Below are 15535 nucleotides of genomic sequence, written 5' to 3'. Positions count from 1 at the left end.
GCGCTCAACCCGCTGTGCCACCGGGGAGGCCCCATTTACTTAATTTTTTATTGAAATAGCATTAGTTTATGAAACTGTGTAGGCTCCAGTATTACATTTTTCTCACCACATCTGCTGCCAAATGTCCCACAGGTTTCTTCTACTCATATCACCCACCTCCCTCCTATCTCGTAGCTACCCTTCTATTGTCAGTCTAAAGGTTTGATTTCATTTTTGTTTTCTTTATATTTTACAAATGAGTGAAATTGTATGGTAGCTGCCTTATCTTTTCTGACTTATTGCACTTAGTATAGTCTCTTCAAGGTCTATCTACATTGCAAATGGCAGGATTTCATCGTTTTTATGGTTTGATAGTATTCCATTGGTATGTGTTCCACATCATCTTTATCCATTCCTCTGTCATTGGGCATTTGGATTATTTCCATACACTGGCTATTGTGAATAATGCTGCAGTGAACATACAGGTGTGTATATCTTCTTATTCTTTCATATTCTTTAGGTAAACATCCAGGAGTGAGATGACTGAATCATATGGTGGTTCTGTTTATAATTGTTTGAGGAACTTCCATGCTGTTTTCCATAATGGCTACACCATTTCCATTCTCACCAACAGTGCATGAGAGTTCCTTTTTCTCCACATCCTTGCCAGCATTTATTATTTCTTGACCTTTGGTAATAGCCTTTCTAACTAGTGTGAGGTGAGATCTCATTGTGATTTTGATTTTTACTTTCCTAAATGATGAGAAAAGTAGAGAATCATTTCATGTGTCTGTTGGCCATCTGTATGTCTTCTTTGGTGAAAAGTCTGTGCCCTCTGCCAAATTTTTAATTGTGTTGTATGTTTTATTGTTGTTAAGTTGTGTGGGTTATCTATCTATTTTGGATATTAACATTTTCAGACTGCTCCCTTTAAACAACGTTTATTGACCATTATTATTTCTTATGGTTCTGGGAGTTGACAGTCCTCATCTAGATGGTTTTTCTTAGGATTTCTTACATGGTTAGTCAGATGGTGGCCAGGCAGTCTGATGGTGCCCAAAGTTGGAATTTTCTTGAAGGTCTCCTTACTCACAAGTTTAAGATAATATATTTAAAGTCAGCCAGTTGATGCTGATTGTCTGTTGGGACCTTAGTGGGCCTGTCAAGTGCAACACCTACATGTGGCTTCTTGGTTGGGCTGACCCCTCTCAGAATGGTGGCTGGACTTCAGTTGTGAGCAGCTCAAGAGAGCTGGACAGATGCTGTATGAACTCCTGTAGCTTCAGAAGCCACATCATGTCACTGCCAACCTCATTTTCCTCATTGGAAGCAGATAACTAAGTCCAGATCCTAGTCAAGGGAGGGAAATTAGACCCCATTTCTTAGGGGGGTGATTTCAAAGAATTTGAGAACATATTTTAGAACATTATGGAAACTTCCAGGCTGGGGAACTCTCAGAGAAGCTTCTAAATATGTCTACTGTGATTGGGTTTTGATTTTAGCAAGGAAGGATATTCATCTCAGACTTTTCCATGATGTCTCAAAATCAACAAGCAAGCTTATTCTTGCCCAATAAACAACTGAACATCATGTTAGGGTTGAGTGAGTGTGGAGGTGGTGTGTAACTTTCCCACGCATCCTCGACTTTAAAAATCCTAGACTTAAGAACTCATTCTCTTGCCAGCATTTCTTGATTTCAGGGAAATTAGTTACATGCCTTTGGGGTTTTCTTGATCTTGCTACTCCACTGAATTTGCTGGCCACTGCAGAGGGCAGTCAATACCATTGTTTGCTGTCTTCAGCGAGTTGGACTGCGAATAGCCCGGTATTAACAGACTTCACTGTAAGCAATTTTTTTCTGTTACAAACTTTCTATGCCGATGTTGACTGCTCCAAGCAGTCAAAAGTTTGGAGGATGGGTTTTCAATGGTTTTGAAGAATCAGTTGCAGTGAATTGTTCCAGCATAGGTGGCCCTGCTATAGCTTGTGTGTGTTGTACAAGCCACATGGTGGTGCCAACGAGAAGTCAGTTCCTTGTTGGTAGCCTGACTCCGTCTGTCTGAAATGTGCGACTCTGCAGATTCATTTTTCAATGACATTTAATGAGTCCATGTTAGTTGGGAATTTACTGTGGACCAAGCAATATGCAGATAATAGACCTGTTTCAAGATTCAGACGTTTTAGCAGTGCTGGTGGGGGGACTGTTCGCAATTTAGTTGTTCTGTTCTTCCCAAAGGCTTATGTTGCACATTTTGTGCTAAGATAAAGGGTTGAAAGAGTGTGGAGAAAGCTGAGAGGGGAGGTGAAGTGTCCACCTGAAATTTATCTGGAACCCTTGAGAGAAAGAACTGAGCTTGTGCATTACACTTGCCTTTCCTGTCCTTCATCCACACACACCCCCAGCCTCAAAAGTGTCAGCTTTTCCCTGACCATTTCCTTTATGTTGGTGCTACTGTGTCCCTCCGCCCCTTCTTCCCTGTTCTTTTTAGGGATCTTATTTAGGATTCTCAGTGTGAGCAAGACTTAACTGCACTGAAGTCCTGGACTTTGTTACTGCAACAAGAGGCAGAATTCCATTTTGCACTGGTCAGATGTTTTCACCTGCTGGCCCGGTTACCTGCATGTGTTTGCATTTTTATTCAGAAGCATTTACATCTCAGGCTTATGTTTTTCGCATTGTATTCCCAACTCTCGTTTTAAAACGATGACTTCTATATCTGTGAATTATTGGATGCATCTATCTACTTGAATATTCTACAAATAACACTGGAGATTCATCAGTCTAGAAAGACCTTTCCAAGGTCAGGGAAGCAACTCTCCTGACTCACTCCTTTCCTCCATTAGTAACAAGAATGGATAATGGTTTAGTCTCGGCAGGTGGATCCGAAGTGAAGTTTTGGATCCCACTCAAGTGTTCCAGGGACAGCGCTGGCTCATTGCTTCCTTTCTGTAACTCGCCACAGCTCGTGGGTTGAGAGGAGGACTCAGGAGAATGAGGCAGAGCTCCGATCTTTCAGAAGTTCGTATTAGTAGTAGAAGAGACTTTCGTAACCATCACCTTATTTGTGTATTTGAAGATTTGGTACTGTTTACTCCGTGTTCCAAAAAGAAAAAAACAAAAGCATTCCCAACACCTGAACAATGCTCAGATAACTTCCTTATCTCCCAGGGTTCATTTGCTTGTGGTGACGTCCCTCCCACTCATGCTTCGCACTCATTCAGGTTTCAGCTATTGATGAACCAGCTCTCACTGGCGTTGAGTACCAGGCCCTGGGAAGCCTTGTGCGGACAGGAATCCTGGGGGTAAGGAGATGTTTGCACTAGAAATGGCTAGCAGAGTGGACAGCTTTAGGAAAAGACAGGACAGCATAGCAGTGTTCTCCACAATTGTTCTCTGTTGGCCAGAAGGACAAGTGCAAAGTCACACGGCTTTTTTCAGTCCTCTGAAGGCCTGGGGTCTGGCTCTGAGCAAGCCAAGGCCAGCCTGGTGTGCTGGTGTCTGGTCAGCTTCCTTGGCCTTCCTGGGATGCGAGGGCCCTGTGCAGCCACCCAGGCAAGGAAGAGCTCCTGCACCTTGGGGTGAGGAGGTACTGCTGAAGCTGGCCACACCCTAGAGTCACCACCGCAGATGCGTATCTGGGAACTAGACTTTCCAGTTACACACCTTGTGAAGGAGTTGGTGGATTTCCCCACAAACCCTTGGTGCCTCCTCGGGTGCTGGGCCCTGAGGTGTGCTTCCCCCCACCCCCATGAGCTTGGCACCCCACACTCACATCCATAGAGGGGACATAGCACGTGCCCTCAGACACAGCCCAACCTCTTTATTCGTTTGTTTGGAAATCACTTCAAGTATTGTATCCCAGGGAAGACTTTATATCTGTCCTCTGACCGGGTTTTCCAGCCAGCGTTTTGTTTTCACCCCATTGTTTCTTCCTCCTCCTCTTTTCTCGCTCACGCGCACTTATACATGCCTTTCCTGAACCATGCGAACATTGCAAACATGTCCTTTTAGTCTGACATACCTACGTATTTCCTTGGCATGTGTACCTCTTTGACCTGGTGACAGGAGTTACCATTTCAGAAACGCAGCCGCCTGCTGCCTCTGCCACCCCTGCCAAGGGGTCCAGCAGCGTCTGTGCAGGTACAGTTCCCCCGCCCCCACCCCCCCACCGTAATGCTGACTCTGGCCCAGCAGCAGCACATGCTCTTTTGTGCTCATTCTCCCGGGCCTTTTGCCCCGCTCTGTGCTGGGTGTCACCCACATTGCTGAAGCATTTGCACCCATTGTTTATTTTTCAGGTGAGGAGTTAAGATCTTTGCAGCCCCTGCCAGGACATTTGAAGCACAGAAAAGCGAGGTTTCGAGCTAAATTGAATGATTGAAAACAAGCCTCAGCAGCCCTCACTGGGTGTTTCTTGTGTCTTCTCCAACTCCATGTCACTTTGAGACCTAAGATACCTCTGAATAGGCTGTTGCTCACCTGTAGGCCAGTATCTGTTATCATGAAAGACTTAGTGCTTATACCTGCAATTAGCCCCCCGAAAAAAGACCATTAATTTTTAGTTTTCATCAGAAAAATGCAACTTTTTGGTGTCGATGTCATCTAGCCCAGAAAAACCCATTGTTGTATATGTACCAACTGTGATTTATTTCAAAATCACCTTAACTCCAGTGATTGAAAAAGCGAAGATGTGAAGCGAAGCTATAGCAGAGGAGAGGCCAGGCTTTGCAGCCCAAGTGTGTCCAGGGGGGCAGTCAAAGCCAAGGGCAGGAGCAGAGCTGTTCTTGGAATCCAGCAGAGTGGCCTCTCCATTTTCCTGTGAGAAGGGAGATTGCACTCAGCCCTGCCTGCAGGTCAGGGTGCAGGTCTGGTGTTCACGCACGTCCTGCATACATGACATGTGTGTTAGGGACAGGGCTGGTAAGGACAGAGGCATTTATTTAATCCTTCTTCCCACTACTCCATCAACAAAAAAAGGGAAAGGGCTTTAGGTTGAGAGGGTGAACCGTCCTTTGGGGAGGCTGCAGCTCCGAGTCCCAACAGCTGAGTTTATTCTCCCCCTGCAAAGCGTTTCTTCCTTCTCCTTCCAAAGCAGAAATCCCAGAAATCCCAGCCCTCAGCTGCTCTGCTTCCAGCATTGCTCTGAGCATAGTTTAAGGAAAGCTCTCTTCCCGTGGGAGGAGGGTATGGTAAGAGCAGTCCTGGTCTCCAGGTGATAGTAGGAGTTACAGTGACCAGTTTCTGAGTGCTTGCTGTATGTGCTAAGCTCCAGTTTGTCCATCATTTTAATCCTACGAGGCAGGTGGTGGAATTTTCATTTTACAGAAGACACTGAAGCCCAGAGAAGCCAGGTGACTTCCTGAATGTCACAGGGGAGTCATGACTCCAGAGCCTGCCCTTGACCCCTTCTGTCTGCAGGGATCTCTGCAGGCATTTGTATTTTAATGGCCGCCTCTTCCATTTCTAGGACTCTATAGTTTGCAAACCTAGTTGTGTGAAGTGTGTGACCTTACCAACCTAATACATACATATATATATATATATACATATATATATATATATATTCACAAGAAGTAAAATACAAATGGAAATAGTATTATGTTTTAGATAAAAACTAACAAAATACGATGTTAGTCAAGATCTGAGGGATCTGTCTTTACAAACAGCTCTCAAAATGTCATGAAAATTTGAGAATAACTTATGATCAATCTATCAAATAAGGGACTGGGTAAATAAATCATGATATCCATCAGTGGATTTCTGTGCAGCTCTTATTTAGGGTGGTACACAGTAGGCTTTGGCCAACCATGACACACAGGTCAAATCCAGTCCACTGACTGTTCTTCTTAACAAAGGTTTATTGGCACACAGATGCTCCTATTAATCAGTGTATTGATTATGGCTGCTTTCCTACTACAATGGCAGAATTAAGTTGTTCCAACACAGACCAATTGGCCCAAAGGTCTGAAATATTTACTCTCTGTCCCTTTACAGAAAACTTTGCTGGTATATTTTGCTGGCAGAGTTTTAATTGACATGGAAAGCTTTCTGTAATACATACTATTGAAGGAAAAATAAAACAACAGGGTACAGAATCACATGCATAGTGTGGTCCATGTAACATAAAATTGTGTGATGATGGGGAAATATGTTTAAAGAGTATGTTTTTAGGAAAGATATGTTTATATGTTCACCAGAATATACAGGGTTATCTGTGAGTTGTGAGATTTTAGGTAATTTTTGTTTAACTTCTTTATATTTTTCTGTATTTTCTAAGTTTCTTGGAAATATTTGCATAAGTAAAACAGATAAATGGACATTATCTTTATTACATAAAGTTCACAACTCATCTGAACAAAGATCTTGAACTGATAATTCACAAAGAGGAAACAGCTACTGAGCAGATATAGGAAGCCATCAAAAAATTGCAAATGATGCAAATCAAAATTGTTCCATTTTATAAATTAGATTTTAAACTCACTTGATGCTTGTTGGGATTTAATGAAACTCTTCTTTCATAAATTGCTGGTGGCCTTATAAATGATTGAAAATATTTTGGCAAAGTTTTAGTAACTTTCTATAAACACTTTGAATTCATGCACTGTTATTGTATACCTTGAAATAGTACCCTCCCCTTCAATTTGGGAAAGACTATACACAAAAGGGTTGGAACAGCATGAAATTTTTTGATTTAAAGCTAGGAGGCATTGAACATAAAACCCCACAAAAGCTACTGTTACTACAGTAGCAAAAATCCCTCTAGGACAATACCAGGTGCTGATGAGAATGAGGAACAACTGGCATTCTCATGGCGGGAATGTAACACAGCACTCTGGAAAACAGGTTCTAGTTTCTTATTAATTAGGTGTATACTTGCCACGCGATACCCCATAATCTCATCCTAGTGCGTTTACTCTTAAGAAATGAAAACTATGTTCACACAAAGATGTGCACATGAATATTTATAACATTCCTATTCATATATGCCAAAGCCTGGAAACAACTCAAATGCTTTCCAGTGGGCGAGGCGGTAACCGCGCGGTGTAGACAGGAGCGTGCTGTTGATAGGACGCCCACGTGGGTGACTCTGAACCATCTCATCACAAGCACTATGCTGAGTGAAGAAGATGGTCTCAAAAGCCGACACCCCGTGTGATTCCATTTATAGGTCCTTCTTGAAAAGACAAAATTACAGCGTCGGAGAGCAGACAAGGGGTGGCCACGTATCCAGTGTGGGAGTGGGTGTGACTGAGGGTTAACGCAGGGGCCGTGGGTGACGGAACTGTCCCGAATCCTAGTGGGGTGGTGACTTCACAAACCTATCCATACATTATAATGCACAGACTTGCACTCCAGAACCAGTCAATTGTGTGGTATATTAATTTAAAATTAACAAAATTAAATGTATTACATTTTTAAAAAGCTGGAAGTTAACAAAAATTGCAATATTATTTGTTTCAGGTGATGATTCTGTGTACAGTTTCCCTTCCCTTCCCAGGTTAATATGAATAGATTATATTTCTAATTGAAATAACATACTTATAAACAAACCTACTAAGTTGCTGCACTAGTATCATGGTGGTATGTGAAGTTGGGGAGAGACAGGTAGCCCTGTGTACTGATGATGGCTGATGGCACACTGCTTGTCTGGCATGTTGACAGCAGTTCAAATTATGTTCATGATTTGTTTATGAAATTAATAAAATATGGAGTTTATGTTTATAAAATTAATACATTTATGAAACTAAGATTGTAGTTCACTTTAGAAGGTAGAAGTAATATTCGTATTACTCCTAATATGTTTATTCTTCTTTAAGCCTCTTATCTGGAAAATTTACCTTTGTAGAATTTCCTTTTTCCCTTTGATGCTAAATACATAAATTTGTGTCACACGGCAATGATTAACCCATGTAATCATGCCTTATCCCACTTGTTCTACAAATTTTCTCTCCCACTCCTGGAAAGGTGAGTAGGACTCCTGTGTGGTCTTCTGTACGCAGAGGGAAACTGAGGTACAGAAACGCTGGAGTGGAGGCAGTGGGGCAACAAAAATCACATTTGCTTTAACTTTTCTCCCGGAGAAAAACTATATTTTTTGTGTGTGCATGGAATGGCAATAATGCTAGAAAAGTTAATATTATGATATTGTTTTCTCTTGAGAATTTCCTGGACATCATTAGAAATGAAATAAATGGTGTGTGTCTTGGGGGGGGAAATATTTTATTTCTCACTGAAGATTCACAGGCACCTTGGCAGTAATGCTTCCCCTGTCTGCTTGGTTTTTCAGGATTCTGTACTGCACGCTGATTATGCCTCTGTTCTACCTGAAGCCTTTCTTTTCCTACATCTTCCTCAACCTACAGCTCATGGTCCTGCAAGTCCTTCACCTTTACTGGGGATATTTAATAGTGAAGATGCTCAAAAGATGTATATTCGCAAAGGTATGAACTGTTCAAGTCTTATTGCTCTTAACAAGCCGACTTTATTGGCAGAGTGAAGCAAGGCCCAGATGGTGGAATATTCTTGTGAGTTTATAATTAACTACAATTCTTTTATTCCTTGATTTAATTATTGCTAAAAATTTCTCTAAAATGTAGCTAGATTGCCCATTAAGTAGGTTTCTAATGTGCTTTTAAGTAATTGCTTTTATCTGAGGACAAGTTATTATCTTTAAATGTTTATCCAAAAATTGATTGCTGCTTATTAAAAAATGTCCTGGGACAAGCTTTCTGATGACAGTTGAGTGACATTTCAGTCTTTGTTTGCCTTTGCTGAGTGTTCAGTTTCACGTAATGCTTTCCTCCTGAGCCTCTCCCTATTCCCTGCTCAGTTTTTCAGAATATTGTCCATCATCTGACTATACTTTTCTCTGAAAATATCTTCTTCACTTAATAATAACTAACAATGCAGTTTGTACAGTAGAAGTTTGTTTTGCTTTGTTTTGAATTCAGCTCTGGTCTTTAATTCTAGAACAGGGTCAGGGGAGAACTTCAGAAGTGAATGAGACAGGATAGCTACTCCTGGGGAAACAGCCCACTGTCGGGGCCTGGACCCACTCACCTACTAGCATCTTCCTGCAGTGCACAGGCTATACTGTGCCAGAAAGAGTCCCAGGAACTTGCTGTGGAAGAAGAGGTAAAAGAGAAAGTAGTTGGCTCATGGGGACCAGGGACAGTTTCACTGATTACATGGACTTTGACTTCAACCTTTAGGGCAAGTGAAAAAAAAAAAAAATCAGACCACAACTCATTCTTTGGAAATCATACATTTAAGGGAGTTGTAATTAAAGATCATTGTAATCCTGGTAATTCAAGGTCACAGGTGACCCATTTTGGGGTGTTACCATCACTATATAACCCAGCACTTTATCAGCAGCAGCATGAGCTGTATGTAACAGGAATGGTGGTCATTTACCTGATAAATTCATATTTTGATCAACTTTCCAGTTGATTTTCCTACTTATGTAAAAGTGTCACAAAGAACATTGAAGAGTTGACAGATGAAATGGACATTGTAAACCCGGCCCTCTGGGCCATCCCTTACTTCTAGATGCAGACAGATGTGTAGGACACTGAGTGACATCTGGATGAATCTCAAACCAAACCCTGAAAGGTTTTCTTTTGTTTTTTAACTAAATTACTGACTTGAGCTTGTTTTCTTGAGCGTGAACTCTTTCCCTTGTTGGAATGCTAAGGAAAAAACTTTCATCAAATGGTTCTAGTTCATTAATTTCCTAAATCATTTTTCAATGATCTCTGCAAAAGCTATTTTTTCTCTAAGTGACTGATGACATTGAAGCAGGTGATAGAGAGCTAAGGATTCAAGCAGTTAAATCATCTGCACAGCCAGGGGTTGACATGAAGGTAGGGCAATGGCTGTCATCCCTTCGGGCCAAGCTGTCCTGGAGCTTCTGTCCCTAGGCAGAAACTGGTCCCTCGTCAACTGGTGAGTGACAATAATTATTGGCCTGGATGGGATCCAGGCAGAACAAAACTTGGAAGCCAGAAGGTACTCTTGTTTGGTTTCATCATGATTTTTATATTTCTGATCTCTAATGGGTTGTGCCAGGCCTGATTAAAAACCCAGCGGGTTTGGGAGCTGTGGACAGGAATTCCTGATTTCTCATGCTGTACTTTGGAAAAGCTGTTTCCAATTGCAATTTGACAGCAGTAGTGGGGGCCCTGCAGCCCTAGTCCTTGCCGTGTGTATGACTTCAGCTGGCTTGCGTGTGCTCGCTGTTCTCCATAGCAGTGGCAAAACTGGCTGTGAAATCAGCTTACTCCTCCAAAGCCATAAAGCCTCCTTTTAAAGAATGCTATTTGAAGGCATACTTGGTTGCATTGCAAAGGGGGAGGAGTGGGCTAGAAGCTGGAGTTGAAATTCTTAGCGGAACAACAAGTCCATTTTCAACTCCATTTCAAAAAATCTTCAGCATTTATACACACCTCAATTGTTACTAAGTAACTAATTCTTGAATCTTTAAAAAATGGATTTTTCTAAAGAAGTTCATCTGATAAAGCTAAACTTTCAGATCTTTCAAATCTTTTTTTTTTTTTTAAAGATTTATTTATTTATTTATACAAGCACTGGGTACAGTCAGAAGCGTGGGAGGGTGAGAGAACTCACCAGAACCAGAGCTGGGAACAGAACAGGCAGACTGACGAAGAAATACTCAGCTTAGGGGAGCAGCGGGCGCAGCAGGAGAGGTCTGTGCACCATGTGGGACCCTCGCCGGTGGCCGGGGATCGAACCAGCGCTACAGAAGCTGCTGGCAGCTTCGCAGCCCAGTGCTCAACCGCTGTGCCACCAGGGGAGGCCCTCTTTCAAATCTTTTAACAAAGGTTGAGGGTTTATCCCTTTAAGCTTTAAGCGCTTTATAATAGATAGTCTTCAATTTTGAATATGCAAATTAAGAAATAATTTGGGGAAGCAAAGCACCTGTTTTGGGTGGAAAGTTACAAAATAGTTTATTAATCTTTTAATGGTCTTCATTAAATCACAAGATAGACTGGAAAAAAGTGATTATACTTCTTAAAAATAGCAATTATGGTAATATTTACATCTTATTTGCCCTAAACAATAGGGTTGCTGCATGCATAACAATAGGGCTGTTACATGCATAATGAACCATTTGTTTCTGCAATTGAATATCTTAAAATATCAGTGTAACTTCAGGACACTCACATGTGGACCATGGTTAGCAGGCCTCTTGCAGCTTGAGAACAAGACTTGGCTCCTATAAAATGGGGGTTTGGGGATGAACCACCAGCCCACACATCACATAGGGAGGCATGATGGGCTGACATGTTCTTCTTGTCATTCTCCTTGCAAACACAAAAAGAGCTTTCAGAGGAAATTAGAAGGAGCACAGCCTGCTTTTGTTTAATATTACTTAAGAGAACTTGATCATCCTTAAGCTTTTACTTTCTTCTTTCTAAATATCCTACTGGGTGCTGGCCAACTCAAGCATGTCTCTGAAACATCCTAGTCTGGTCCAGAGCCAGGACTTGGGGAGGAGGTGCAGCGAGCAGCCATTGAAGCCTGGATGGAGAAACTAGCCCCTTGGCAACCTGCCCCAGCCATCTGCACGCGGCAGGCAGGCAGAGCCTCTTAAGTTCACAGACTGACACTGTCAATGCCCTGACCTATTTCAGTTAGAGAGGGACCTTCTAATAAATGTGAGGAAACTGAGGCTTCCACCAAATTCACACAGTCATTTCATGGCAAAGCAGAAACCGGAACCCGAGTCTCTTAACTTATAATACTTCATCTTATCTAATTATTTTTTATTCACATGGAAGGCAGAAAATTAATAACTAGAGAATTAATTTTAAAGACTTCTTTGGAGTAAAAAACAGTGACTACATAAACAGAGTAATTCATAGATTAAAACCCAGCACAAAGCCTTCAACTTATTTTTTAATTTTTTTAAAAGCACATGAATATGTGTTGTGATTTTTTTTTTTTTAAATCCCAAATCACTTCTAGGTAAAGCAATTAGAGTCGTAGCTCCGTATACAGGTTCTATGTAGATTCAAACCCAGCTCTCACATTTACTAGCTGTGTAATGTCAGGGTCGTGACTCCTGTGCATCGCCTCTGCTTCCTCACCGTGATCTGGGGGTGATGCTATACCTGCCTTGTAAAATCAACCCTTGGAAGAATGTCTGGCACGTAGTAAGCTTGTGGTGGGGGTCAGCTGCCATCACCATAGCCATGTTCCCTCTTTACTCAGTTCTTTGCACCAATTCGCAGAGCGCAGGTGAACCCCCAGGAGCCTGGCGGTCAGCTGTCCGTGGAGCCCCCCCCTTCTCCTGCTTGGACAGCCCTGCAGCCCCGGGCAGGCATCACAGTCCTTCACTTGCCGCCAAGGGCTCCACTGAGTGTTTTCTAAGCTGTGTCCTGCCAGTTGACTTTTGTGACTCACATTCTGGATGATCCTTTTTGACTTTCTCAGATATCAGCGCCTTAGGGAAGAAATACAAAATCTGTAAAAGCTTCCAAATCTCTTTTGGTAGTAGATAATAGTGGATGTAAAAGCTTTCCTTTGCTGAACAAAATCTCTTAAAAAATACCACAAGACTGATGATTGAAACAGGGTGTTACAGATGCTCTCAGTTTATGTCTCCATGTCTTGACTGTCTGTCTATGCAGATTAGCCACCCCAGCAAACGATCCAAAAAACAACAGTGGAATTTGTAAACTTATAATAATGCACAAAGTTGCGTGGCTCAAAGAATTTCAAATTTAAATATTCTCCCATACTGTACTTTCAGCTCAGCAACAAAAATAGAGAATCCCATAGACTGTGGGAGCTGAGACTATGAAGTGTCTGCCAGGACACTGGGACCCCTCTTCAGGCCTCACTGCTCACCAAGTCATGGTCACTATGGATAAAGGAAGAGGGCGACAAAGATTAAAGAAGTTATGTGACTTGCCCAAGGTCACACAGGAGGGGGACTCACCCCATAGCCCTGGGACAGCAGAGCCCTGAGTCTGTGTCCGTCTCCCCAGTAGTCCTGTGTGTGTGAACATGTCCTCAGAGCATCGTGAATGAGTGTGTGTGAGTGTGTGTGTGTGTGTGTGTGTGTGAGTTGTGGGAATGGGGTGCTATGTGTATTCCTGTATGAAATTAGCATGACCTCTTAAGTTCTCACCAATTTCAGTCCTTTGACTTTGCTCAGTGACCTGTGCTACCATGACCTTACAAGTACTCAGTGAATTCCAGCTCTTCATAGAGGTGCTATTTTTTTTTAAAGATTGATTGATTGATTGATACAAGCACTGGGTACAGTCAGAAGCACGGGAGGGTGAGAGAATTCACCAGAGCCAGAGCGGGGAGCAGAACGGGCAGACTGCGGAAATACACTGCTGAGGGGAGCAGGGGGTGTGGCAGGAGAGGTCTATGCACCATGTGGGACCCTCTCCGGCGGCCGGGGATCGAACTGGCATGGCAGAGGCTGCGGGCAGCTTTGCAGCCAAGTGCTCAACCGCTGCGCCACCAGGGGAGGCCCTTCATAGAGGTGCTATTTAGATAGTCTCATTGAGGAATCCCCATTAGGGGATTTTGTGACATGAAGCAAGCATAAACTTGAGTTTGGGTATACTTCACAGGGTGCGTTGTGTTAAGGAGTCTAAGTAGCACAGGCAATCATCATGTAGCTCTAAGATCGGAAAGAAAGATAATGTACCAGGGTGCAAGGCAGGGCTGTGAGTAAACTGGCCCCTTCTTGCTCCTCCTGCCATCTGAGGACTCCCCTCGCTCTGCCCTTGCCTGAGAGACCCTCTAACAGACCCAGGGGCACAGCAAGGACTGAGATAAACGCTCGGGAGAACACCCAGCCTCACCTTCATGCTTTGAGATGGAAGTAGCACAAAACTGGAGGAAGGGGTTCACCTGCCAAATGGGGAAACGAGGCTCAGAGGGACAAAGGAAAGGGGCTGCCCTCGGCCGTGTGGACCAGGACCGGAACCAGCAGGTGCGTTTCCTGTCAAGTATTTTCTCCCTACGCTGGGACAACCGTACCAGGCATTTTCTTCTACTGGGATGTTCGTTACCTTTTTACAGTCTCCCTGGGCATCTCCTGTTGCTTTTGTCTGACCTGCTGTCCCTTCCTGTACATATATCCCTGTGACTACCCACCCTGGCCCACAGCACTTTTTCTGTGGCTGACAACAGCACATCCTTCCATCTCTTAATCCCGAACAAACTGACCTCAGATGCAGGAAGATTATATTCGGAATTTTAAATAAGTAAAACAAGATTTTATTTCCGTTTTCTTCCACCCACCCTGTGCTCCTTGGAAAGCTGTGCAGAGAGCAGCTGGACGCCAGCAGCTGAGTGAGGCCTATTGCTCTAGGAGATTCGGTGGTGAGGGGGGTCTGTTTACGACGGCCGCCCCGCATCTCTGCAACTGCCTATCAGTGATTTACTCACGTGAGTGATTTTCCACACCTGCTGTGTCATCTGTCAGCTCCCTTGGGGTCCCCTGACATTCCTTCTCTTACCTGACTTCTGGCAGGGGCCTTCAAGACTCTGGTTCCTGGAGTGCCGGTCTCTCAGGCCATTCAAGGGCAGGAAGGTGAGGACAGCCTTTATGAAGTGAGACCCCCCCCCAAGGCACCGGCACTTTTCAAGGTGTGAGCAGTGGGTCCTCAGGTCTTGTCTCTCTTTCCTCCATTCTGAGCTAATGGTCAGATCTTGCTAGGCTAGAAACAAGGGAGATGTGAGGCTGGGTGGGGGAAGTCCAGCAAGAAAGAGTTCAAATAAGCTCTGGTGTCTCCTGCCCGTGCTTTAAAGAATCATTTCATTCACAGAAACGGAGTGGATTCTCATATATCCCAGAAAAGACCCAGGTATCTCCATTTCATTAGCAGAGAACAGACACACACGCTTCCACTTACGCTCGCAGACATACAGATGTCTCACATGAAATTTTATTTCTGTTTCTGTATCTGCCTGGACAAGTGGACACATGCAATTCACAGCTTGTTAATGAATCTGCACATTCGTCCCAGAGTGTGAAAGTTTTAGTAATGGGCTCTTGGACCAGAGAGACTGGTAAAGGCAGGTGTGAGGGGAGAGGTGCCCCAGTCAGCACCTCCCCTGCTCATTGCCACGGTTTTCCATGGCCGCACCCTCCCCACCCCGCTGCAGAAGTCTCGGAAGAGACCACCAGGTAACAGAAGAGAGACAACCTGATTCCTGAAAACTCATTCAGTTTGTAGGTATGTGTAATGTATACCAGTCCTTCAAGGGTTTTCATTTTGATTTTTCATGTGGGCTTTAGTGCCCAAATGATTACGATGCAGATCGCTTTACCCGTGCTTTGTTTGGGGAATAGGAGGTGTGCCATCTGCGGAGCTCTGGACTCTCGGGGCTCTTTTCTGCAAATGGTGCCTCTTTGTCACATGTCACAGAACCAGGAGATGCTGGGGAGAGTGTCCCCGGCACTGTTACATTCCCAGGGCTCCACAGCCCACGCTGCACAGCGCCCCGCAGGTGGTTGGCTGGGCTCGGGCCTCGATGACTTTGGGCAGTCTGGGCCTGTGTGTG

General features: G+C 43.6%; 1 protein-coding gene across 4 annotated transcripts in view; it reads left to right on the top strand.

The window, feature by feature from the left end:
• The window catches only part of CERS3 (ceramide synthase 3), a 100063-nt gene that overhangs the window by 73281 nt on the left and 11247 nt on the right, over positions 1-15535 (top strand). For all 4 annotated transcript variants that reach the window (XM_037511447.2, XM_054694768.1, XM_054694767.1 and 1 more), the window contains one exon: positions 8268-8421. In XM_037511447.2, the coding sequence (XP_037367344.1) occupies positions 8268-8421 (154 nt within the window). The remainder of the gene's footprint in view (positions 1-8267; positions 8422-15535) is intronic.

Source organism: Talpa occidentalis, unplaced genomic scaffold, assembly GCF_014898055.3.
Source record: "Talpa occidentalis isolate TD23 unplaced genomic scaffold, MPIMG_talOcc4v2.1 talOcc4.14, whole genome shotgun sequence".
NCBI lineage: Eukaryota > Metazoa > Chordata > Mammalia > Eulipotyphla > Talpidae > Talpa > Talpa occidentalis.
The sequence above is the reverse complement of the archived record's forward strand: the minus strand, read 5'-3'. Positions and strand labels throughout refer to the sequence as shown.